The 25,971-nt window shown below is 49.9% G+C and overlaps 2 protein-coding genes across 5 annotated transcripts in view; one reads left to right on the forward strand and one right to left on the reverse strand.

Annotated features, from left to right (window-relative positions):
* Positions 1–99: 99 nt before the first annotated feature.
* kdm5c (lysine demethylase 5C) lies at positions 100–14,601 on the forward strand. Of its 2 annotated transcripts, XM_030365477.1 has the most exons (29): positions 100–450; positions 1,855–2,002; positions 2,088–2,165; positions 2,268–2,390; positions 2,496–2,666; positions 3,400–3,534; positions 5,130–5,186; positions 6,309–6,432; positions 6,742–7,049; positions 7,157–7,315; positions 7,460–7,579; positions 7,681–7,839; positions 7,934–8,115; positions 8,229–8,391; positions 8,481–8,600; positions 8,723–8,917; positions 9,061–9,242; positions 9,334–9,458; positions 9,555–9,702; positions 9,803–9,893; positions 10,539–10,921; positions 11,118–11,256; positions 11,425–11,604; positions 11,863–11,991; positions 12,491–13,243; positions 13,359–13,401; positions 13,864–14,063; positions 14,278–14,466; positions 14,576–14,601. In XM_030365477.1, exons 2-29 carry the CDS (start codon positions 1,859–1,861, stop codon positions 14,582–14,584), a joined length of 4,809 nt encoding a protein of 1,602 aa, XP_030221337.1. In that variant the 5' UTR covers positions 100–450; positions 1,855–1,858; the 3' UTR covers positions 14,585–14,601. The 2 variants fall into 2 exon arrangements, with proteins under 2 accessions (XP_030221337.1, XP_030221346.1); XM_030365486.1 differs by lacking the exon at positions 5,130–5,186.
* Positions 14,602–15,954: 1,353 nt separating this feature from the next.
* Positions 15,955–25,971, reverse strand: part of LOC115550453 (PDZ domain-containing protein 4) — a 19,017-nt gene continuing 9,000 nt past the window's right edge. The window contains exons 2-8 of one of the 3 annotated variants that reach the window (XM_030365501.1): positions 24,564–24,617; positions 23,344–23,678; positions 23,068–23,155; positions 22,698–22,796; positions 22,501–22,563; positions 21,980–22,081; positions 15,955–20,155 (exon numbers count right to left, since the gene is read on the reverse strand). In XM_030365501.1, coding sequence (XP_030221361.1) covers positions 18,059–20,155; positions 21,980–22,081; positions 22,501–22,563; positions 22,698–22,796; positions 23,068–23,155; positions 23,344–23,678; positions 24,564–24,617 — 2,838 coding nt within the window. In that variant the 3' untranslated portion in view covers positions 15,955–18,058. The remainder of the gene's footprint in view (positions 20,156–21,979; positions 22,082–22,500; positions 22,564–22,697; positions 22,797–23,067; positions 23,156–23,343; positions 23,679–24,563; positions 24,618–25,971) is intronic. The other 2 variants (XM_030365511.1, XM_030365519.1) reach the window with 2 other exon arrangements.

The raw sequence follows: 25,971 nt of genomic DNA on the forward strand, positions 1-25,971 counted from the left end.
ATTTTACAGACCGGGATAACGCTACATTCCTCACACGGCATCAGCTCTGTTGTGATTCTGACGTAGATACTCGTCTCGAGACTCGGGGCTGTGCTTCGGCCGTGAGAAAAAAAACTAAAATGGCGTCTTGTTAAGGAAGATAGGATGATCCTAAGGCAGAGATGGTGTTGATCATAAATTGGATTAATAGTGTCATCCTTTTTAGTTTAAGATTTTTTTTCTGAAGTGAAACACGCGCATACGGTCCGTCCCTTTTGCCTATGTTTCTAATGGGACGGTGCTATATGGTGGAATAAGCTGTAAAACGGCCAACTTTAGTTGCTAGCAGTAGCTAGCCAACTGGACCGACCACAGCTGTCCAACGTGAGCTAACCACCAGAGAAATCACAACAGAGGAAGGGCAGTCGCTACCAACCCTCATCATTTCCCGGGACATCGAGGTGTCTACGGGTCAGTAGCGACTGTGTAATCAAGCCAAAAATGTTACGCGTGTCCAATTTTGGACCGTTGTTTATTTTCTCACTATAGCCATTGTTACGTGTGTAGCTAACGCTGGGTAATTGGCTACGGACGCTAACGTCATTAGCGTTGTCAAGTCAAGTTCCCTTCGCTAGCGTCAGTCCTGCTAGTGCTAGCTGCTTACCTAGACCGTGGTGGGAGGTGATTGTACTTGGCTCAAAGTGGAGGCCGCAAACGCTACCGACAGCATCCTCACTCCCTGTGACCCCGGGCCCTGCGAACCCCTCAAGACCTCCAGACGTGTTGATGGGAAAACGATCATAGTACGACAGTTGTATATTTTGGACGTCATGTGAACTTTCATGTCTATATACACATATTTGTGGAAAACGTCTCTGGAGCTCATGGTGTCACTCTTGCTAGCGTATGAGTACTTCTCACTAGATTATTTTATTCCACACCACCAGTGTCATAGGTTAACGTTTGGTTTATTCATGGATATAGTTCTGTATTACTATACCAACGGTCAGTTGTCTTTTAGATGCGTGTTTTGTAGATGAAGGCATCAGTCGTTAACCACCTTGAAGTAGTGATGCTGTAGTTGGCCTCGATTCTTGGGTTCGTGGTTTCAACGCCATTGTTTGTTTTTAGGCCCGTCAAGCACCAGATATGATCGTTTGTCCCAAATTTGGTCAGTATTGAGTACAGACGGTCCAGTACACGTGCCGACTTGAGTAGACCATCGTCTTCTCTCGACACATGGTTGTCTTATGTTTGGACTTTTGTAAATATTTTTTATACTTTGACATAACGACAGACTTCGTGTGTTGCTCACGCACTACTCAATTTATCCATGTTTATTTATATGTTTGTGTAAGTTTATGTCCTAATGGGCCTTGTTGGATTCACGGGTGTTTTTGTTTTGTTGTGTCTGTAATGTTGGGGGAAGGGGTGAGCTTAGACCAGCCTCTCAGGCTCCCCCCCACCCCCAACGGAAGTTTACCTCAGACCTGTGTTGTTGCTGTAAACTGCTGGTAGGGCCTACCAGGTATAAATCAAACTGGCTTTTGTGAACTGCAAAGGCTATAGATAATTGAAACGTCCATCTAATATGTTGAAATATTCACATGACACGTTTTCATGAATGTGCCCCCCTTTGGGGATTTTTTTGTGAATGGGTCTCTATTAATTAATCCACAATTTATTATGATTATTAAGCGTCTTAGAGTACCATATTAAGCGCTATATAAATTTCATTTATTATTATTATTATGAATACCGATGTCCCAAACCTATGGAAAATAAATCTATAGCCCTAAATATGATTCAAAAGCATGGCCTTCCACTGTGTATGCTTGTAATTAACTTTGTTGAACATTTTCTCTCTGTTGCCAGGGTGATGGAAGGGGAAGACTTTGTGCCTCCTCCGGAGTGCCCGGTGTTTGAGCCATCATGGGAAGAGTTTCAGGACCCTCTTGGTTACATTGCCAAGATCCGTCCAATCGCAGAAAAGTCGGGAATTTGCAAGATCCGGCCCCCAGCGGTAAATTTTCATCTATCTTATGATGAACAAGTAATTAATTCAATTTGATGGATCAAAAGATGACTTTGATGTCAATTCTCTACAGGACTGGCAACCGCCCTTCTCAGTGGAGCTGGATACTTTCCGCTTCACTCCCCGTATCCAGAGGCTCAATGAGCTTGAGGTTTGACCCTTGTCTCCTTCTGTGCTGATAGTTGTGCTTTGTGGACAGACTAATGTTTATGGAAGTGAACTTGTTATCAGTACTTTTTCATCCCATTTCCAGGCGGAAACCCGGGTGAAGTTAAACTATTTGGACCGCATTGCCAAGTTTTGGGAAATCCAGGGATCCTCCTTGAAAATCCCAAACATCGAAAGGCGCATCCTTGACCTTTTCAGCTTGTCAAAGGTGCTGTTAAAGAAAGCTGTTATCTTTTTTCATTGTGTTTATGTGATGCTCTCTTTTCCTGGTTGGATTTTTTATTGATTGTATGTGTTTTTCTTCCTTTCCTAGATTGTAACAGACGAAGGGGGCTTTGACCTGGTGTGTAAGGAGCGGCGCTGGGCCCGTGTGGCCCAGAGGCTGGGCTACCCTCCCGGGAAGAACATAGGCTCCCTCTTACGCTCCCACTATGAGAGGATCGTCTACCCCTTTGAAATGTTCCACTCCGGTGCCAGCCTGACGGTAAAACTCTGCTCACGCTCAACTCTCCTCTTGCTGTACATTCAGACATAAAAACGACAGACGCCACCAAAAGCGTAACTTGGATGCCAGCGACATTGTGAGATGCAGACATGTGGGGACAAAACTTGTTGCCCATTAAATATAATGTAAGCACTGCGTGATGTGAAGCAGTTATAGCTTGTTCAACCAAATCATGGGGGCGGTGTCTGACACCATAACCAGTTCTGCTGTTGACTAGTACTTGAGAGCTGGGTTCCTACTTCCTTCCCAAGTAAAATCGGATGAAGATAACTACATAGTGTTTCACAATGCGTACCAGTATTATCTGGCCAGAACATTTGAAAGATTCGAATGACGCCAAAAATGATGAAGACTGGGGATTTCTTAGGGCGATTGTATCTAGACACAAGCAAGTGAGCTGGTGGGACTCACAGGTGCAATATAATCAATCTAAAGGCGTAGTCCTAACTTCTGGTTATTCATTGCTTTCATCTTTATTGTTAAACTGTATCTCGATATCTGGTAGGAAGTCCTGTGCTCAGTTTAATGATTATGTACACAGTTTATCACTAACAGCCACGCTGCTGTTTTTTTGTCTCTTCATGCCTGATCGCTCCGTTATCGTTTTGTCTCCTGAACCCACGGAGCATACAATGAACATTTTGGTCTAAATAGTTAACTACCTTTCATAGTCATTACGTGCTAAACCTTTTGTATATTCCCCCTGTTGTAGAACTGCAAGCCAAAGCATTATGACGGCGAGGAGGTGGACAGAGAGTACAAGCCACACTCCATCCCCCTGCGCCAGTCTGTCCAGCCCTCCAAGATGAACAGCTACGGACGAAGGGCTAACCGCTGCCAGCCAGATGTGAGTGCCATAACATCAAATGGTCCAATGTATCATTAAGGCCCCGCCTTGCCCTTCACTTATCTCAGGGCTGGAGAGTTCTGAACAGATTACAGACGATGAGTCTTTCTGGGGATGCCCCTCCACCCTTAAAATCTGTTTAGTTGCAAATAGAGTTTGGCGCACTAAAGGCTCGCTAGATTGTACAGTAATCTATACCTAATGTCAGATGCATTTATTTCCTCTCTATTTTGATAGCTCTGTATCAAAGCATTAAAACAGGCTTGAAGACCGTTTGGTCATAAAAATATTATCAGTTTGATATAATTTAAGTCTAGCATACTTTGTTTGATTAATGTAATTGTGGTTCGGTATTGTGGGTAATAATAATCACAACTAAAAAAAAAAAAAACGATAAAGTTACACAACAATATAATTTAGCCTGATAAATAACGTTGATGTTTAATGAGGTTCTGACTGCTCTATCTGTGATGGTTTCTCTCTGCTCATCATGTCCTTAAGGTCAATTATCTTCTACTGATAGTACTATCTCCATTTGGTGACCTGGTAATGAAAACATGCTGAACATTTGATGCCTTCAGGCCTTCCCTTTTTGTTGCTCTTTTTTTATTGGCTGTTACTCATAGAATGCTATTTCTAAATTAAAGGAGCATGCATTCAAGCTTCTACATAAAAGACTACTTGTGTTGGGATACACGACACCTCCTGTTTTATTATGTGTGTTATCTCATGTTATCATTTCCATACATGCTGCTGCATTGTCTGTTTGCCGAGATAAGTTGACTGTGAAAAGCCTGATATGGTAACCGTGTGGCTGGATACAAGAATCTGCATTTAGGGTTCCCAAAGCAAATGCCTGGTTTGGTTTGGTTTAGCAACTTTGTATGTTAGTGGGTTATCCTGGTTTATTTATTTTCTCTTAATGAAGTTGAACATGAAAAGTGTGTATATGATGCCTTCAAGAATGTAGCCTGCATGCCTGCTTTATTCTTCCATGCTGGTTCTGCTCTCTGCTCCGTACTCCTTCTTTAACCCCTCATTACTGCCTCACTGCATTTCATCTGCTGCCACATTTATAATCCACCTATTTCTAGTGGCTGTTTTTAGGTGCTGTTTCTTTTATTTGCCTCTTCTAGATCAGAAAAACAAACTCCCATTTTATAGGACTTCAATTTAATATTTACATTAAAATTGATAGCTGATTTCTTACCATAGTATCGTTATTTGAACTAACTCTTAATGTCATTGTTAATATTGACCCTAACATAAACTTTAAGGTCTCAACTATTCCTTTTTCAAATGTTTCAAATGCTCTGTTGTCTGATTGTTGGACAATTTCTATCCTAATGCAATATCATTTTTTATTTGAATGTGATCCGAAGAATTTCCGTAAATGTTCGGAAAGGACATTTCCATGAAAGATACATGATTATTGTGAACGCTCACGGTTGAATCATTATCCTAGTCGTGAGTTTGAGTCTCCTCTCCATTTCCTGTGGTTGCTCAACCGGTTCAGGTCTCTATCGCTCTCCTTCTCTGGTCCTCTGTCCCCCTCCTGTCTTAGTTTATCGTTGCCTGTATTGTTCCCCTTGCAGGGTCCAGAGGATCTGGCCCCCCATCCTCTCTCCGCTGGCCCTCCACTCAGCTCTGCGGTACTGCTTCCTGAGCATACAAGCTCAGTTTCTCCAGCCCTCTCCCTTCGTGCCTCGCTTTCCTTTCCTAGACTCACGCCTTCGCCAAAGCTCTATACTTTCACCTTTCCACTAACTGCAGCAAAAAACACTGTCAGGGATGCGGTCACGCCAGGTGGTTGAGTCGTAACGATGCAAATCAAAAAATGTTTTTGAAGGGTATTGGCAACTAAGATTTGTCGCCAGAGCTTCATGTTTGAGGCTGAGTCGCTATTCTTGGAAACGTCAATCATTTGTTTCCACTTATATAGTAATGGAACACTCTGAATATTTTTTTTTTTTTAAGTAAAATTGGCCCATTTCACTCCGTTGTACATGGGCTTAATGTTTGTAACACCACGTAAATGTATCAGAATCTACATGGGAAGATTCTATGAACTAGATGAGTTCCCCTTCATAAAGTCATGTCCATGTCCATAAATCTTAGTCTATTTCACCCCAGCTGAGTTAGGTCTTCAAAGCCCCTCCATTAAGTGTGTATGGACCCTCCTTTCTTTTAACCCTGTAACTCGTTTTTTGTCTTTGACGTTGCTTGGTTTGCATAAATGCTGGGCTGTGTATGCCGGGCCGTTTGGTTTTAGCTGTCTCTTTAGTTTGGCATTGTTGTGTAGCTGCATGCGTGCCACTGGACTGCATCTCTCAATCTAAAAAAGCCTGTAGGTTAGATAAACAGGTTTTTCTTGGTGGTGGTTACACAATCTGTTGAAAGATTGTCAAGTATTTGCAATACTTGCCCATAATGCAAGTAGATATTACAACTCATAAATGACTGTGCAGTTCAACTGACGCGTTGCATTGTGTTTGGTACTTTCTTTTTTGTTCTCTTTTCTTTTCAAGTGTATGGGTGTTACTGGTGGTGGTTGCTCAGTTTCTCACATTATCGGTTCTTCAAACTTTTCACAACGTTGTAGGCTAACATTTCCCTTCCCATCTAACCTCAGCCTAGGCTCACGTTGTGATGCATCGCTATGCTATCGTGCCATCACCCCAGATGTGGTCTCCTTGGCTTGGCTGTCTGTGTGCTGTTGCGTTGTGGCAGATGGTTTGGTACTCCTAAGCTAACCTGTTCATTCTACCCCCTAGCCTGAACCCACAGAGGAGGACATAGAGAAGAACCCAGAGCTGAAGAAGCTGCAGATCTATGGGGCAGGGCCTAAGATGATGGGCCTGGGTCTGATGGCCAGAGACAAGAGCATCCGGAAGAAAGGTAGACGCCTCCTCACTACTGTATACAGAGGATGTTTAGATATCCTTTTCTCAGTTGAGATATAAACAAATTGAGTTTATTGATCCCCGAGGGGCAAATTAGGCTTAAACACTTTTATTGTTAATTTTGTTTATGTCAGGCCAGAGAAAGTCCACAAATATCCTGAACTAGATGTAATAAATTCTCATTGGCCAATTAGCTAATAGATGCTTATCGCTGCACGCCACCCATTGTAGTTCCTCAATACTAGTGGTTAGATGAGTTCCCCTGTGGACTGTGAACTGAGCCATCTATGATGCTCCTTTGCAGAAGAGCTGCCACAGACGGTCACGGTCAAGGACAAGGTGTCCACAGCAGCAGCTCCCCCGGACCCAGCGGCCACCACAGAGCCGCGCGGCGCTCTGAAGAAGGAGGCGGGCGAGAACCTGTCCAGCCCCTCGCTGCCCCCTGCTGGTGTCAAGCTTGAGGTGAAGAAGGAGGAGTCGAATGTCAAGGACGTTAAAGGAGATGAGAATGACGAAGAGGAGGAGGACGACGACGACGAAGGGGGGCCAAAAGAAGGCCCCTGTACCAAGATGACCATGAGGCTAAGGCGCAACATCAACAACCCACAGTTTGTAAGGACAACCCATGGGGCCGTCGTGGTTGATCTGTGAATTAAAAAAAAGGTGTAGTGAACGCCATCGGCAGGTCATTAAACCTCTCCTCATGGTTTGTGTGTCAGGTGGACTCCTTTGTGTGTCGGATGTGTGGCCGCGGGGATGACGACGAGAAGCTCTTACTGTGCGACGGCTGTGAGGACAACTACCACACCTTCTGTCTGCTGCCCCCACTCACAGAACCCCCCAAAGGCAACTGGCGATGTCCCAAATGTGTTGCAGAGGTACGTCAGTCCTGTCAAAAAGAACGCTTGCCTTAGGTTCATAACAGGTAGTTCCAAGTTTACCAGCATGTGCAGAATCCACTGAAATTAGCCAGCTTCGCTCACTGCCTGCTATATTAAACCTTCCTGCTTGTTTCTCTTTAGGAGTGCAAGAGGCCGAATGAAGCCTTTGGCTTTGAACAGGCCACACGAGAATACAGCCTGCAGAGTTTTGGGGAGATGGCAGATGCCTTCAAAGCAGATTACTTCAACATGCCTGTGCATGTAAGTGAACCCTCTGTACACATCCACTCAAAGGCCTGATTCTGTGAGGCGCCGACTGATCTCTTTCAACTGTGATATTTTGAAACCTCTGCGATATTTAGATGGTTCCCACTGAGCTGGTGGAGAGAGAGTTCTGGAGGCTGGTGAGTAGTATCGAGGAGGATGTGACTGTGGAGTACGGCGCAGACATTCACTCCAAGGAGTTTGGCAGTGGCTTCCCCATGAACACCGGGCTGCGCCTCCTCTCCAGCGAGGAAGAGGTAAGTTCCACAATAGAGGACTACCTGAGGCCGACAATATTCTGGTCCTCCAGAGCCCTGGTGTAAGCGCTCGCTGTGCTGCGGTTCTTTCCAGGAGTATTCCCGTTCTGGCTGGAACCTGAACGTGATGCCTGTGCTGGAGCAGTCGGTGCTGTGCCATATCAACGCCGACATCTCCGGGATGAAGGTGCCCTGGCTCTACGTGGGCATGGTGTTCTCTGCTTTCTGCTGGCACATCGAGGACCACTGGAGCTACTCCATCAACTACCTGCACTGGTGAGCGCCTGTCCTTTTTTTTGCGCTCGGCAAGCCTACGTTACATGTGCACTCTGGTTATCAGCGGGCGATGGTCGCTGTTCTCCTGCTCATTTGTCTTTGTGGGTCTTCAGGGGGGAACCCAAGACCTGGTATGGCGTGCCCTCTGTGGCGGCGGAGCGGCTCGAGGAGGTGATGAAGAAGCTGACGCCGGAGCTGTTCGACTCCCAGCCCGACCTCCTGCACCAGCTGGTCACCATCATGAACCCCAACATCCTCATGGCCCACGGGGTCCCGGTACGTGGCTCCCGCCGACCGCATGTCCCCCAACTCCCCTAAGCGCTCCACCTCTTCACGCCCTTACCATTGAGGTCTTTGCCCCGCAGGTGGTGCGCACCAACCAGTGTGCCGGGGAGTTTGTCATCACCTTCCCCAGAGCCTACCACAGTGGCTTCAACCAAGGATACAACTTTGCTGAAGCTGTCAATTTCTGCACTGCAGACTGGGTATGCGGCAATCCATTATTGCACCTCCAATACCGCTAGGGATTAATTATCACTAGTTCAGGCCTATAACTAACTCTCTCTCTCTCTCTCTCTCTCTGTCATCATCTCCTCCTCGCTCTCAGCTGCCAGCCGGGCGCTCCTGCATCGAGCACTACCGACGCCTACGGAGGTACTGCGTGTTCTCCCACGAGGAGCTCACCTGTAAAATGGCAGCCTGCCCAGAGAGGCTAGACCTCAACCTGGCAGCTGCCACCCACCGGGAGATGTTCATCATCGTCCAGGAGGAAAGAAAGCTCCGCAAGGGGCTGATGGAAAGGGTGAGATGCGTGGAGAAGCGTGGAGGAGCGTCAAGTGGTGCTTTAGTGCTTCTGTGATTTGTTTGAAGGGCACAGACTGTGATCTTGCGATCTTCCAAAATAAACGAGCCGTTTTTTGTCTTTTATTTCTTGACCACCTCCAGGGCATCACCGAGGCGGAGAGAGAGGCGTTTGAACTGCTCCCTGACGACGAGAGACAGTGTGACATGTGCAAGACGACTTGCTTCCTCTCTGCCCTGGCCTGCTCCAACTGTCCAGAACGTGTGGTCTGTCTCTATCACACTCAGGACCTATGTAACTGCCCTACAGACAAGCTCTACCTCAGGTACGCAGAGGACATCAGATAACATTCCACCTCTATGACTTTATTGTCTTATCGCTGGCTTCTTTTGATCTCCTGCCGTTTCCCCCTGCAGGTACAGATACACGCTGGATGAGTTGCTGGCCATGTTGCACCGTCTTAAGGTCCGCTCTGAGTCATTTGATTCCTGGGCAAACCGAGTAAAGGAGGCACTTGAACATGAAGAGGGAAACAAGATAGGTAAATATGTTTGTAGTTTTATTCAAATTTTTGCATTGAAATCAAAATCAATAATCTGCTAAAATAGATGTTCTCTATTTTGGTTCTTCCTTGCAGCGATTGCCGACTTGGAGCTGCTGAAGACCGAGGCATCAGAGAAAAAGTTTCCAGACAATGAGCTCCTCTACAAACTAAACACTGTTCTCAAAGACGTCCAGCAATGCCAGCTGAGCAGCACTGAGCTCCTTAGCTACTCCAAGACCAGGTACGGTACTTCCACACATACTCCAGGTTTAAACATGGCCCGGACCATCGCTGATGGCTCCAGTAGTGTAAACTGACCGGTGCTTGTGGCTGGGTTTCAGTGGAGCTAAGATTACACTGGCAGTGCTGAAGTCTTTGGTGGAGACCATGCAGAACCTGCCCTGTGTGTTGCCCCAGATGGAAGAGGTGCAGGTAAGATGAAACTCCTCACATGGGAAGCTTTAGGAGGTCGACATGCTGTGTCAATGATCAGGTCTACGTTTATGATTCATCTTTCCAATTCGATTTTTAAGTGTGAATCCAGCGCCTGGAAACCAACTCCAGATGCAGTGCCCTTGCCGCTGGCATTGGCAGGGCAGGAGTGTTAACTTGAATTCTTGTGTAGCGAGTAGGGCTGAAGATTTAATCAAATTCAAACCAAAATCGCGCTGTAATAGAACACAATAAGCAAATCGCAATGGCAAAAAATTGTTTTGTTACTGACTGAAGATCGGTAAGATTCGTATTTAGTTTTTATTTTACAATTCAATAGTTAAATAAAGATGTTATATCAATTCATGCATCACTTCATCTCAACACTTAGGCCTGGCCTAAAGGAAAGGGCAGTTTATATGTCGACTGCTTCCAATGTTGTGATTGTAATACTATAGGATGATTTATTGCTTGTTTAGTGAAAAATACAGAACATAAGGAACTATGAAAAGAAAAATCGCATACTAAATCTCAATCGCAATATTGGTCGAAACAATTAGCATTCCCAACTCGTTCAGCCCTAGTAGTTCGGCAGGTAACCCACATGAAGGCAAACCTTAGATACCAATGTCCTTGCTTCTTCAGGCCATCCTGCAGAGCGTCAAGGAGTTCCAGGGCCAGGCCAAGGCTCTGATCAGCGACCGGGACTGGAGGAGGGACTCCCCGGCCCCGGACCAGCTGCAGGCCCTGTTGGACCGGGGGGCCGGCCTGCCCGTGCTGGTCCCGGAGTGTGACCTGCTCAAGGGGCAGCAGGCGCAGGGCAGCTGGCTGAGCGAGGTGCGGCGGACCCTGGGCGCTGAGGCAGGGGACCGGGGAGAGGTCACCTTGGCCATGCTCCGCAGCCTGATGGAGGCCGGCTGCGGCGTGTCCCAGAGCGTCTCGGTGGAGACGGCCATGGCGGAGCTGCAGGAGCTGCTCACCATCGCCGAGCGCTGGGAGGAGAAGGCCCAGATCTGCCTGGAGCAACGGTGAGACCACTCACCGCCACCAGGACCCCCTCACTCCTGCCCCTGCTCCTCGAATCCCTCCTAGAAAAACACATGTGTTTGGTGCAGCTTTTCCACCGTTACATCATAACACACCGTGCTAGTGGAAGAGAGATGTGTGACGACAGTTCAGTGTGGCTCCGTTTCACATGACCCTTCTCTCGGGTGTCTTCCGCAGGCAAAAGCACCCTCTGTCCACCTTGGAGGCTATAGTGAACGAGGCTCAGCTCATCCCGGTCAAGCTGCCCAACATACTCTCTCTACAGGGCTGCCTGAGCAGGGCCCGCGCCTGGGTGACCGACCTAGAGGAGATCCAGGTAAAGACACCCACTTTGTTTCCGACCCATGCCAATGAGGGTTCTTTGCCTGTAAACAAATGCTGGGAGATAATGTTAAGGTAGAGGAGGACCGCCACAGGATGGCGCTATAACACCCAGGCTTTGGTGCGTACAATCACGTCGTCCGCTGGTCGGTTTGCGTTGCAGAACGGGGAGCACTACCCGTGTCTGGACGACCTGGAGGGCCTGGTGGCCATCGGCAGGGACCTGCCCGTGTGCATGGAGGAGCTGCGGCAGCTGGAGGTGCAGGTGGCCAGCGCCCACTCCTGGAAGGACAAGGCCACCAAGACCTTCCTGAAGAAGAGCAGCCAGCACAGCCTGCTGGAGGTAAGAGGGAGGAGAGGCCAGTGATCGCACCGACACATCTGTGAAGAGGCCTCATATTAAGAGATGGATAGATGGATGGAAAAGTACTTTATTCATCTTCAAAGGAAAACTTAAGAAGCGCATATTAAAAGCACAATAGTAATATTAAAGTGAGTTAAACTATACATACTCAGCTGACCTAAAATGTGAACCCAAAGGCTATTGCAGACAAACAGGATGGGCCATCAACGTGCTCTGAAGTGCAGCTCTCCCCTGCAGGTTCTGTGTCCGTGTGCGAAGAGGAGGGAGAAGGTGGAGGAGACGGCGCCGCTGGACGACCCGTCGGACGCCTCGGACTCCAACACGCTGGGCCTCTCTGCCCAGGACCTCAGGGACCCCGGGGCCATCGTGAGTTCAGAGTCACCGAGCCACTCTGCTCTTTACTAGATCACATTGATCACTGTGTTGAGCAGTACAGTAAACCAGCACGCACCCCCCCCCCCCCCCCCCCCCCCCCCAAAGGACCCATACCTGGTGAATGGTTCTCCGCCTGCCTGCACTTACCGACTGTACTCACTGGGCTGTGTTGTAGTATAAATGCTCCCGTGTTGGTGTGCAGGGACCCTAGGGTGTCCTGTCTTCGATCCGATGCCTCTAAAGACGATTCCTACCCAAACGACCCATTTTGTCGTTATCGTTTGAGGCAGTACATTACCTTAGCAGTAATTAAAGCAGTGTATTGTATGTTACCGTATGAAGGTAGTATATTGTGTGAGCATTATTGAAGCTGTATATTTCATTTTGTTATCCTGAATACTTCCAATAGAGGAAGGTAGCGTGTACTGTGTGTGTGTCGGGGCAGTAGCGTGCTTCACGGTGCAGCGCTGACCTCCGGCTCCGCCCCCAGGTGATGGCCTTCAAGGAGGGGGAGCACCAGGAGAAGGAGGCCCTCCTCCGGCTGCAGAGGGCCAACATGTCTAAAGACGGGCTGGACGCCGCGGCCCAGCGGGAGGACAAGGAGAACGGGCGCTCGGAGGACGGCATGGAGCTGGACGCGCCCTGCCAGCCCCAGAACTCTGTCAAAGAGAACGGGGGCCCCCACGGCCCCCCGGCGGTGTGTGCGTGCGGGGGGCCGCCGCGGGCCCCCCAGCTCCGCTGCCAGCTGTGTAAAGACTGGTTCCACGGCGGCTGCGTCCCCTTCCCCTCCGTCGTGCCCCCCTCCTCGTCCACACACGCGTCGAACCCGCTCTGCTGGTGGGACTGGGACTCGCGCTTTTTGTGCCCGCGGTGCCAGCGCTCGCGCCGCCCCCGCCTGGAGACCATCCTGGCCCTGCTGATGGCGCTGCAGAAGCTGCCGGTGCGGCTCCCCGAGGGGGAGGCGCTGCAGTGCCTCACCGAGAGGGCCATCAACTGGCAGGGCCGGGCCAAGGAGGCGCTGGAGACGCCCGAGGTCCAGCGGGCCCTCAAGAAGCTCCAGGAACTCAAAGCGAGTCTGCACTGCAACGAGGAGACGACGAAGGAGGCGGAGGAGGAGGAGGAGGCCAAGACGGAGCCCAAAGGGAACGCTGTGATCGTGCTGTCCGATTCGGAGGGGGGGGAGGACGGGGTCATCGACCTCACGGACTCTCCCAAGAAGAACACGGAGGTGAACGGCGCCAAGGTAAAGCCCGTCGTCCCAGGCTTCCCTTCAGGGGGTTTGGAGCAGCAGCATATTGAATCCTTCCAACTGTGGTGTAGTTTCCTCATTTCACCTCATCCTTTGTGCTTCCCCACAGGCCGAATGTGCAAATGGACTCGGCAAGAAGTCCAGTCTTACAGGTTAGTATTGTTTAATCATACCAGGTAGACTGAAATTCGACCAAATCTACGACCTATCGATGGGTTATCTCCAGAGTTATCTCGAGAGTAAGTTAATCAGCCACAGTGCACTCCACTCCACCTGCTGACCTAAATATCAGGCAAGTGTTTCTTAGAGAAGGTCAGTAGAGTCCGACACGGTTACGGCAGGGTCGGTCTTAAAGCGTGACGAGCCACACCAGACGAGCCACGGAGCGCTGTGTCTGGTGGTCACTGTCAGCCAATCACACGCTTCCAGGTCCCCGCACTCGGCAACACGATCGCTCCAAACAAATATGTGCATGATCGTGAACCCCCCCAGCGCCAGAGTTGAGCTCGTTTTCCACCAGCCTTTGGTCTAAAACCTGCCCTCAGGTTTGTGATTCTGCTGCGAGGCTACAACCCCCCCCTCTGAGTCCCTCTCTCCGTCTCTCTGCACCCCAGGTGTGGCCTCTCTGCTGCCCCTGCTCCCCTCCCTGCCAGGCCAGGTGGTGAGCCTCTCCCCGGCCACCAGGGCCCGGCTGGAGGAGCTGGAGCTGGAGGGAGACCTGCTGGAGGTCTCCCTGGACCAGAGCCACAACATCCACCGAGTCCTGCATGCCCACGGTGCTCCCCCCAGGGAGAAGCTGCACACACTCATCCAGGTGAGAGACACCCCCCCCCCCCCCCCACATGAGCCACAGAGAGCAGAGTCGACTTGTGTCATACATGTACGGTCTTAAAAAACAAGGGGGTGTTCCAGAACCTCGATCCTTTAATGATGTTGGGTGTTTTCATCCTTTCTGATCCACCATTGTTCCGCAGTGTGTGTCCTAATGTTCCATGGTTTGCTAAATGTCCCACCTCGTGTCGCCTCAGATTGAGCTCCAGGAGCAGAGAGGAGCGGGCCGGGGGCGGGCCAAGGACTCGAGGAGGAAGAGGAAGGGCCACCGGAGTGGCTCCGGGCCAGACGAAGGCCCCAAGTCCCTGGACGCCTCCGAGTCCAAGAAGACCCGCCCCCTCGGCCACAGCCCCTCCCCCCGCTTACCCATTCAGCCCCGTACAGAGGTGAGGCCCCCGGCGCCGCTTCAATGGCCGCCCGCTGTACATTCAGCAGCTTCCTGACTCGCGGTCCTCATGCTCTTGTGTGTGTGTGTGTGTGTGTGTGTGCTCCCAGGTTTTGTGATGCAGTCAACGGTGGAACCCCAGAAAGGACCAGAACCCAGTTAAAGAGGAACAGAATGAAGCATCTTTCTCCGTCAGAAGACTACGTCAAGACGTTGGAGATGCAGGACATCCCTTCCCTCCCACCCCCCTTCCCCTCTATACCCCCCCCCACTCCTTCCCTCTCTACCTCCCTCCCTCCTTCCCCCTCGCTTACATTCAAACGCTAACACAGTGCTGATAGTTCTGAGCCCATTCATCCACACTCCCATTCGCCCCCCCCCCCCCCTCTGCCCCCAGCCCCACCCACCACCATCAAGTCTACTGAGCCTCCCTTTGCTCCCGTTTCCCTCCCCCTCCCCACCCCCCCGTCTCCTCCCCCGGCCCCCCCGCCCCCCGTCTCCTCCCCCGGCCCCTCTGCCCCCCGTCTCCTCCCCCGGCCCCCCCGCCCCCCGTCTCCTCCCCCGGCCCCTCTGCCCCCCGTCTCCTCCCCCGGCCCCCCCGCCCCCCGTCTCCTCCCCCGGCCCCTCTGCCCCCCGTCTCCTCCCCCGGCCCCCCCGCCCCCCGTCTCGTCCAATGAAGGCGTCGTTGTATTGGGTGGGCAGCGTCTCGGTCTTAAGTTGTCGCTCTGAGGTCTGTCGGTATGCTGTGTTGTTCCAGAGGTGTTTTAGTCGAATGCTAGTCTCAAGGCACAACCACGCGTTTTTCCCCAGGAACTGTCCGCAGAAACTCGGATGGACTTTGGTTGTTATTTGTGTTTGGGGACAGGCGTGAAGCTCCAGTGCCCGGTTGGCAGTAAGTGATGACAGGCAATAGGTGAACACACCACGGTTAAACTTTTATAATATCAATATATATATATGGTGTGTATATATATATTGACTATTGTGTTCCAAGAGGCTATTTATGGGGACTTATGAAGACCATAGTGTTTTGGGAAGTGTAAAAAAACAGGCATTCATGTTTTTGGTGCTACTTTCCCAAGATCCTTATCTGTTCCTCTTCTCTCTCCATGTGTTGCTTTGTTTTCTACCTTCAGTCCTCTCTCTCCTTTTAGTCCCTTTGGTAAGATTTTTCCCCTTCTCATAACTCCTCTCCCCTCTTTCTCTCTTTCTGTATAAACATAAGTAACTCTTCACTGTATCTCACTTTATCACATTTTTTCAGTTTTCTGGGTTGAAAGGATAATATTGTTATTATTATTATTATTATTGTTATTGATATTGCAGACACACAGTTGTCGTGAGTTTGTGTATAAACTTCTCATTTCAATGTTGAATTTTGTTTCTTTTCACTCTTGTTAGAAAATAAAGGTTTAGAATTGTTTAGGATATCTTGACTATTCTTTCTTGGTGGCCACGTCTGTTTGCAGAAAATTTATATTTTGAGTCGTTTTCACAGTCAATAATTTATTTAAAAAAAGGTTCAAACATTAGAATAGCAGACAGACCTTTTACAGACAATATTGAATGAACAACTGCACAAACATTTTCTATTCTAGTAACACCTTTACAGGGACTCCACAGTTACATAAATCCGGGATAAATGTAAGATAAAATCTTTTGATTTCAAACATGCATCGAAGTGAAATGTAAAATAATTATTTGCTTTACTGCAATCATTTATGAACCAACAATGCCATGGCACCAGATGTACAGCAGTAAGAGTCGTAGAAAACAAAGTTAAGGTTGGTACCTGAAACAACATAAATGATTACAAAAATTCTATCCTATTCCTATTGCAAACTTATTCTAAACGATGTAGGCTAAATACATTTTCCAGAGCTTCAGGTTTGCAATATGCACAAGCGTTTTGAATGATTGAAAATAATAATTGACTTGGAATTCAAATTTCACATCGCGAAATAGTTGACCATGATAACCACTCAAAGCATAAAATAGCCTGGATCTGTGTGGGGCCGTTTGTAAACTTGCTGCTCAAAAATGTGCTTCACTCGTTACAGATTTAGCTCAAGCGTTGCTTAATTTTTCTTAAATTCAGCAAATAAACAGCCCTCCAAACCTCACTGAAATTTGAATCTCACGTTTTAATATTTAAATTTAGAACCATTTTAAATATAATCCCAAACCTAATAATACATTTTATATCCAAATATATCTAAATCCTATATCTAGACAACGGATATGCTTATTGTCATGCATGTACTAATTGCTTATGTTCTGACTTCTCCTAACCAGTAATATAATCGGGGGAGGCATCACGTAGGCTACATTGGGCAGGAAATGCGGATACAGACCGCAGACCGATGCCAAAGCGACGTGTGAACAAAGTCTGTAGAGCAGAGCTGCTGTTACCCCACCTGCAACGGCACGTTGTATAATGCCAGATAAATAGCCAATTGATGTGGGTAAGATGTGCGCACATTACCTGCTCAATGCGAGGGATGCCTCTCGCGAAATATGACTGGTTAGAAATCAGAACTAATTAGTATTATGTAAGAGAATAAGCATATGCGTTGCATGGATTTAGGATCGAGATTTAAAATATAGATTTAGAATTAGGATGTAGATTTAAATGTATATTTATGATTTAGATTTAGAAATAAAGATTTACAGTTTTTCAGCAATACATGTTTACAAACGGCCCCATATGGCTCAGCATTGCCTTCCACTATATCAGAATGTACCATACGGACAGGTTAAAAAATTACCGAGAAATTTTGTTCTGAAAATAGTATCACATTTTCTTCAATTGTGTGCTTTAGTCCTATGCATGTACCCGATAGGAGTTCGTTCCTGTGCTTGTCAAATACGTTGTGCCCTTCTCCAACACGAGTGTGCTGTTGGTTCGTTATTTGTTACTACCCAGCTCTTCAGTGGCGACTTGTCCTGATGTGTGTCTAACAAAATGCATACTGTACAGTAAGACTGCCTGTCGGGAAGGCACCGTGTACACGATAGATCAGCTAAAGGCTTCTGTGACTTGTCATGGAGTCACACTGAATGGTTCAGCCCAAAAAAGACCACTTGTTGATGCATGTCTACATTAATGCCTAAACTACATTCTACTCTACGGTTACACTCGATGTGTAGATGATGATCGTTATGGCCCAAAAGCAATTATAACACATTTCAGTTAAATCAGCAGTTCACTAGTATGGATTGATGCTTCCAACAATATCGGAGTTTGTTTTTTTGTTCTTTACTCTCCCATCACTGGTTTCCTCCCCACCTGTCGGATAAACAGCAGTAGGGGGCGCTGTTTCTCACGACCTCCTCTCCCTTGCATACAGTATCAGATCTAAAGGGAAGTTCAGGTCACTTTTAAACATCTGTTATTCAGTTGTGTTGGCAGGGCTGTGGGTTTCCTGCTGATTTAGGATATCCAACAAACACCGATCTGAATCGGAGGAACTACAAATATCCCCCAAAAACAGCATCGCGGTTATTGCTGGTGACAAATGCAATGACATATTAGCAGTCCTTCATGTGGTCGCTCTTACATCGGTGGTGGTCTCGTCCCCGCCCCCCCACCACTAGACGGTGGTGACGGACAGCAGGGGGTTGTACACCTTCTTCCCGTCGGGGGACCTCGTCCCGTGGGCCAGCAGCTCCTGGATGGTGATCCAGTTGTCCAGGATCCTGCGGCTCCTCTTCTTCATGCTCCTGCGGTGGCACAGCTCCAGGATGGAGGCGGGCTCCTGCTGCGTCGCCCCCCCTCCTCCCCCTCCTCCTCCTCCTCCTCCTCCTCCTCCTCCTCCGCCCTGCTGGTCCCCGCCGCCCTGCAGCGGGCCCCCGGCCCCCTGCTCCCTCTCCCGCTCCCTCAGGCAGTCCATGCGGCTCTGCATCATGAACTCCCGGCGGCGCCGCTGCTCGCGCGCCCGCAGCAGGTGCTGCTTGCGCTCCTCCTTGCTCCAGTAGCGGCCCATCTTCATCTCGCTGACGGCGTCGTCGTCCGTGGTCATGCCGCTGCGCTCCTCGCGGATCTTCATGGCGCGGGCCTTCAGCAGCCGGTCCCTCACCGGCCTCTTGGCCACGTAGCGCGAGCCGTCGCTGCGGATCTTCACCTTCCACTCCATGCGGGGCGAGGCGGGCAGCAGGGGGCCCGGGAGGTGCCGGGGCGGTTCCGGCGGGCCCTGGGGAGCGTCTTTGCACGTGCTGCCCAGGCTCATGGGGCTGGCGTCGCCCTCCGTGCCGGGGTTCCCGTGGCCCCCCGGCCCCTCGGGGGTGGAGGGGGACCACAGGTGCATGCAGCTCTGGTAGCGCTGGGGCAGCTTGGTGCCGCTCTGGCGCCGGGACAGGTAGGGGCTGTTCTCGGCGCTGCGGCCGCCGGCCCGGCCCTCCGTCGCGCCGGCCGTTTTGGGGCTCCTCCTCGCACCTTCGTCCGAGCCCCTCCTCACGCCTCCGTCTCTGGACAGGGACCTAAATTTAGCGGCCGGGCTGGAGGCCTTGGCCTCCGCCGCCCTCCGGTGGGAGCTGGGGGAGTAGGTCTGGTTGAGGTTCACCGGTCCCTTGTCGGGCCGCTCCCCCTTGCTGCCCCGCTCCCTGTGGCGAGAGGAGGAGGAGGAGGAGAGGCGCAGGCCGGGCGGGGGGGCGGGCTCCGGGCCGTCCAGGCTCTGCGTGGAGGGGGACGGGGGCTGCTCGTTCACCAGGGGCGTGCTCCGGCAGCTCTCCCCGCCGGTGTTGTAGGCGCTGGTGCTGTCCTTGTCCGAGCGCTCCCTCTCCGGCAGCTCGTTGATGTCCGACAGCGCGTGGTGGCAGGACTCCTCGCCCACCAGGGAGCCCAGGCGGCCGGCCCCCAGCGGGCCCCCGGCGGGCCCCGCGTCCTCCTTCTCCTCCTCCAGGGGCCAGGCCTTCAGACAGCGCTCCCTCAGCTGCTGCATCTTCTGCGCCCGCAGGATGTTGCGGCACTTGAACTCCAGGTGGCGCAGCTCCTCCTCCAGCAGGGCCATCTCGTGCTGCATCAGGCTCTCGTTCATGTTGACGTCCAGCGGTCCGACGCCGCCCTCCTCGCCGGGCTGCAGCAGCATCAGCGCCTTGCTGTTCCTCTCGTAGTAGCACTTGATCTCCAGCAGCTCGCGGTACCGCTCGCACTCCTCTTCCGTCAGCCCCGGCATCATCATCATCACGCCGACGGGGTCCTCGGCGCCGTAGCCCCTCTCCCCGCCGCGCGGCCCGGCCTTCTCCGGGGCGTCCAGGCCCAGCAGGGAGTCGGTGCTGAACTGCAGGTCCTGGGAGCACAGCAGTGGCAGCGGCGGCGGCGGCGTGTCCCCGCAGCCCGAGATGAACTTGCGCATGCTGCCGGGCGTGTTGGTGGCGTTGGTGTTGGAGGCGCTGGTGTGGTCGTCCCCCAGGAGGTCGTGCTCCGACGACTCCTCGTAGCGCGTGCTCTCGTCGGTGCGGCCCACGCCGCTGTCCAGCTCCTGGCTGTTGCTGAGCACCGTGTGCAGCAGCAGGCCCGGGGAGTCGCGGCTGAGGGAGCGGCCCCGCCCCCCGCCCGCCACCCCCACGCCGCCGGGGCCCCCGGAGAGGGCGGGGTTGCCGGCGGTCCGCAGGCTCTGGGGGCTGGGCAGGTGGAGGGCGTTGTCCAGCGGCTCGAGGTCCAGCTCGTCCTGGTCCAGTTGGTTATCATTCTGGGGATAAAGACAGACAGTGTGTTAGGGTGGTGCATTTGGATATTCGTTATGTTGGACACAAGTTAGATTACATGTTTTTAATGTGAGTGTTGATAGTCACAGATACAGCTCTGATGTTCATCATCTGTGCATGAGCAGCATCACGCAGTACCGATCATCATCACTAGGTGGAGCTAAGTTAACATATCATTTGAACGCCGGACATTTTGCTTTCTAGGCCTTTTTTTTTAACATCGTGCTGGAAAGGAGATGAAAGCATCCCAAGGGCAAATCGATACCATAAAAAAACAAGGTTTTGCATACCTGTTATGGAGATGCTCCAAGCCCTGTTATACTTGTGGAGTAGGTAATAGTATTACTGAGCAGTCAAGTAAAGTGGAAATCGTAGTCAATATTGGAATTTGACCAACAATATATTCATCTTATTAACAATGTATGTGCTATTTTGATTGACATTCCCAGCAAAGCTGGGAAGTAAGGCATAGACTGAGGCTTAATCTGATCAACAGCCTTCGAACTGGACTGTATTGCCCGATCAATTATATTTGAATGTGAATTATTTTCTGGCTCTTAGTCCAGAATATTGATTATCTCCGTCTTCATTCTTATTCCTACTGCATCTTTCTCGCTTATCCTCTCCCTAGACGAGGGTTCAAGCCTTTAATCTGTGCTCGCATAATTCCCGCCCGTGATTCTCTTCCCAGGCTAGGTTATCGCCTCTGAGTTATAGAAATTTCCTGATCTCGTATCTCTCTCACAGTCTCGACACAGCTCTCTCCGAACACACAAAGGTGTTCTTAAACAGGGAAATTGATTATGTCTGTGTGTGTTTGTGCGTGTGTCTGTGTGGGTGTTTCTGCATGTGTGTGTTTGTGTGTGTGTGTGTGTGTGTGTTAAACTCATTGTGATGGCTGGCCCTTGCATCAGTGCTGTCCTGTGTGCTGCCAGGCGGCTGACATTTTGTTTGCATTCTAAATGTGCTTCTGTGCACGTTAGGATCTAATACCCAGGTCTAAAGTAGAGAGCAACAGTGGCCCATCTGTTAGAGTGCGCTTGTGGAAAGCGTGTGTGTGTGTGTGTGTGTGTGTGTGTGCGTGTGTGTGTGTGTGTGTGTGTGAGAGCCATTTGGCAGGGTGTGTGTATTGGGTGGAGGGGGGACTGGGGGTCCTATATGCAGTACTGTGTCCCTATGTCTGATAGCAGTAACCTTGAGGGGAACAAAGCATATCCACTTTACTGCTGGGAATGTAAACACCATCTTTTCTTCCTTCTCTCCCTGTCCTCTCTTCCTTCTCCTCCTCTCCTCTCTTCCTTCTTCACTTCTCCTCTCTTCTTATCCTCCTCCCTTCCTTCTCAGCTCCTCTCTCTCTCTCTCTCTCTCTCTCTCTCTCTCTCTCTCTCTCTCTCTCTCTCTCTCTCTCTCTCTCTCTATCTCGCTCTCTCATCGTGTTTTTATCTATCTCTCTCCTGGCGCTGCTTATCCGTGTTCTCATCACATCGTCTCACCTTCCTGCTCTCCACGCACGAGCAAACTGATGGCTGGGAACGAAGAATAAGAAGCAGCGAGTGATGCTTACGCCTTCTGATCTCCTCTCTGCTCTGAATGCAACCCCATGCCTCCCATCCAGCTAATCAGATCCACTGTTATCGTATGATAATGCGCCTTGGGCTACGTCTTGGGAATTTCTTCTTCTCACCTAACGTTCCTTTGTAAGATCAGCGTTGCGTGCATAAGATGCAAGGCGTAAAGGGGGCAAAAGCAATCTAACGACATGAAATGTATTCCATTGGGGACTCGTCTCGCTTGCATCACATTGTCACCTCGATCTCGGGCCGGGCCAGGAGCAGGGAGATGTTGGTGCTGTCCTCTCTGGTGAGGATGGCCACGGCCTCCTCTCGGCTCTGGATGTCCACACCGTTGATCTGACACACAGTGGTGAGAGGGGAGAGGTGAGCTGAGGGCGGACTGGCCGAACCCCCTGAGACTGTGGCAGGCCGCCATTAGCTCTCAGTTCAGTTGGGAGATTTTAAAACCTTTCGGAGAACATCTGCTGACAATGGGCAATCTGTTACAAATACCCTCAAGAAGGAGGATTTAGACGAGACCACCCGTTCCCAGCCAATATGTCGGGGGTTTGTAGCCGTTTTAATGGGATGGGAAAGTAATTTGACACTTTGACACATCTGTGTGAAACACAAACCAAATCAAATGAAACAACGGATGAAGACAGTTCGGTTGAGTGACTTGTGACGCTTCTGTTGAGAAAACGTCACAGCATAGCACCTGAAACACGAGAAAACGACGTACACACCAAAAATGAAATCGAGACATCCACATATACCTGTAGTATTCGATCGCCCTCACGGATGCGTCCGTCTATTGCTGCAATACTATTGGGGTTAACCTGAATAAAAACGTCAGAATAATTATAGGATAGAATAGGATAAGATGGGAGGACACCATCTTATACAGTCTATGGATGACACATGCCAGGTGACAGGAGGGACGTCTCTGAGGACGTGTGTGTGTCCATCGCACCTCTCCCACGTAGATCCCCAGGTCCTCCTCCTCATCCGTCCGGTAACACACCGTCAGCCCCAGCTTGTCCTGCTGCCGGGACTTGTACAGCTCCACCTCCTACACACAGACACACACACACACACACACACGTACACACACACCACACGTACATACACACATGCACGCACGCACGCACATACACATGCGCACATACACACACACACGCACATACACAGACATACAAACCCACACGCACATATACAGAGACGCACACACACACGCGGTTCCAGAGGATGAGTGCGTGACGTTAGCGTTCAGCTAATAGTGTTTTTCTACTCCACAAGGTTAGCCTGGAGGGTGAGTGATGGCCTCTTCCCGCACGGCTCACCTCATACTCCAGCTCGTCCTGTCGGTCCACCTCGTGCTGGCTGATGTCAAAGTAGTCGTTGGGGTCGTAGTACTCAGGCTCTATGAAGCTGAGGGGGGGAGGGGGAGGAGGAGGAGGAGCAGGACATTCAGTTAGGTACTGCAAAGCCTTCCAGCAAGCTATTCTATTACCATAATACGACTGAATATATTCATAGATAACAGAGTCATATATTATATAATTACATATTATTCATAGCAATTTGTGCATAAGTGCCCCCCCCCCTCTCTCTCTTACAGCTCGTTGAGCAGGTAGGGCTCCAGAGCGGGGGGGAGGGGGGGCGAGGGGGGCGGGTGGGGCGGGGCCGGCCCGCTGCAGGGGTGCAGGCTGCTCTTGCCCAGGGTCAACATATGCTGGAAGCTGATGTCCGTCTGGGTGCAGCTGTCCACGCAGTCGGCCATGCCCATGGTCAGGGCCGCCGGGCCCCCGAACGGGGCCCCGCAGCCCGCCAGCAGGGCCCCGCCCTCGGCCCTCCGGCGGGCGCCGCCCCGCCGCAGGATGTTGGACAGCACGGGGTCCCGGAGGTCCAGGGTGGGGTCCCGCGAGAGACGGGAGAGCTCCTTCCCGTTCATCTGGAGGGAAGAAAAACAAACGGACACGCGCGCACACACACACACACGCACACACATGCATATGCAAATGTACACACATGCACGTGCGCACACAATCACGCATGGGAGAGGCGGCTCAGCAGGGGGGAGAAAGAGGGGAGAGCAGGGCGGAGAGAGAGACGAGGAGGTTTGGGGGATGGGAGGGAGAAGGGGGAGGGGGGGGGGGGATGAATGAGGGGAGAAAGACAAATCGGCAGAGTATCAAGACAGATGTTGTCGCTGAGCAAGCATTTTTCTCCAAATCTACAACAAGCCTAGATCCAGAAATATCCACAAGATACACACGATGATATACTGGGACCAGGGAGGAGGAAGGGGCTACGGTCAGTCTACGGTCTTCTGACACAAGGCCCCGGAGGAGGGGATAACACACTAACCCGTCAGCAGGTTAGTTCACATTAACAAGCTGACCTGTTAGGACAGAGTGCACAGGGGAGGGGAACTGCTACTACTACTAGTACTACTACCACTATTACTACATCAAACAAAACCGATGAGGGAAACATAGCCAAAAAATAGAAAATGTCCCAGAAATATCCTTAACCTAACAGTGTGATAGGATATTCTCATCTGTCACAAAACCCTTATAAATAAGGTCTATTCATGTGTCTTAACAAACAAATTAGTTTTGCCTTGGTAGAATCTGAATGGCAATCAATAATATATGAAAAGTACAGTATTCTTTCCCCCCCTGATCGAATGATGAATGCATCCATAATAGACCTTATTCTGAAGTGTTATTGTTTTTGACAGGCACATTCAAAATAAAGGACAGCTCTTTTAAAAGGACAGCTTGACGAGCTCAATAATGTGGACAGTGAACAGAGGAAAGCATTGTACTAAAACCTTCAAGCGCCCCTCAGCGTCAAAAGAGCACAGCATGTTGTTTATCTGACCCTTCTGTGGAAAGAGAGAGAATAATGGGAGACAATTGGAGGCATTAGAGGCACAGCCATTGGAAGAATGGAGAGTGTTAAAAATTGGAAGTGAGCGAATATAAATTAATTCCAAAATGTAAACTCAAAAAATGACAGGTGGTTTTCTAATTCATATGAGGGGCAAATGTGAATATTTCTTAATTAAATTCATAAAATACCCAATGTGAACCCAGAATTTACTCTGGTGTATTTGCATTCTATAATTGGGACAGTGTGTATAGTATGTTTTATCTTCAGTGAGATACACAAAAGGAATAGTTTTTTTTATTATATTGTTATTTATGTATAGAATATATGTTTCTTGATGAAACAAAATTACTTAAATATACTGGATGTATATCAATTATAGGACTTTTTCTTTTTGCATTGATATATTTCATGAAGCTTAATCTTTTCCTTCAACACAGTCTCTCTTAATTTTCCCCTTGCTTAAAAAAACAATGAAACATCGATCATACTCTCTCTTGGTGTTCCACTCTCCTGCCTTTCAGTTACTTAGGACAGAGAGGAAGATTAGCCGTCTGAAGAGGATTACAGCTCTGGGTTCAGTGAGAGCTAATTGGTTCAGGGAACGTGATTGAATTGGGAAAGAGTTGGTTTTTAGAACACAGGTAATGATATTCCACCTGGTCCACTTCAAGCATAACCCCCACTCCCATAGCTCCCAGATTCAAACAGATTGGATTAGATTTGCCACCACCATGTATGTGCATGTTCTTCCACAGAGTGTTGAAATATTCATTCAGTGGTGGGGGCAGAACAAAAATCTGCATGGAAATTTATTTTATTTGCATTTTGTTACTTGGCAACCACTTAGAATTCGGTGTGTGTGTGTTTTGGCGCTAGTGTAGTGTTGTACACGCCGTGTGTGCTCGCAGACAAATGACTCTTATCGAGCCAGACTGCCGTTGTGTGAGTGTGTATTCAGGTTGAACACCCTAACCTTGGCTTGCTGCACGCGCTCAGCATCACCCTACGATGTCTTAGTCCCTCTACGACTCCGACCCTCCCTGTCTACGACCTCGCTCTGTCGTTCTCTCTTTTTTTTCATTTTCGGTCTTGTCGCTCTTCCAGTAATTGCATGTCAAATCAATGCTGCCCTGTGCAGCCAGCCAGTAACTCTTTCTTGCCATATTTCTGCTGCTGGTTCCCCTCTTCTCCTGCCTTCACGTCTATCCCTCTGCTCTCTCCCCCTTCCCGTGTTTCCAGGCTGGGAATATTTTCCAATTTCCTCCTTTTCTTCTCTCTCCGTTTACTGGCCCATTTGTTTCACGACCCAATGTCTGGTCCTTCTCTCCCAGTTCTGTATCCATACA

This window comes from Gadus morhua, chromosome 1, assembly GCF_902167405.1.
Source record: "Gadus morhua chromosome 1, gadMor3.0, whole genome shotgun sequence".
Taxonomy (NCBI): Eukaryota; Metazoa; Chordata; class Actinopteri; order Gadiformes; family Gadidae; genus Gadus; species Gadus morhua.

Excerpts from the sequence above, each read along its gene's own strand:
- kdm5c (XM_030365477.1), top strand. The coding sequence starts at position 1,859 with ATGGAAGGGGAAGACTTTGTGCCTCCTCCGGAGTGCCCGGTGTTTGAG. Across the intron at positions 2,166-2,267 it reads AGAGGCTCAATGAGCTTGAG|GCGGAAACCCGGGTGAAGTT; the intron begins GTTTGACCCTTG and ends TCCCATTTCCAG. Across the intron at positions 2,391-2,495 it reads ACCTTTTCAGCTTGTCAAAG|ATTGTAACAGACGAAGGGGG; the intron begins GTGCTGTTAAAG and ends TTCCTTTCCTAG.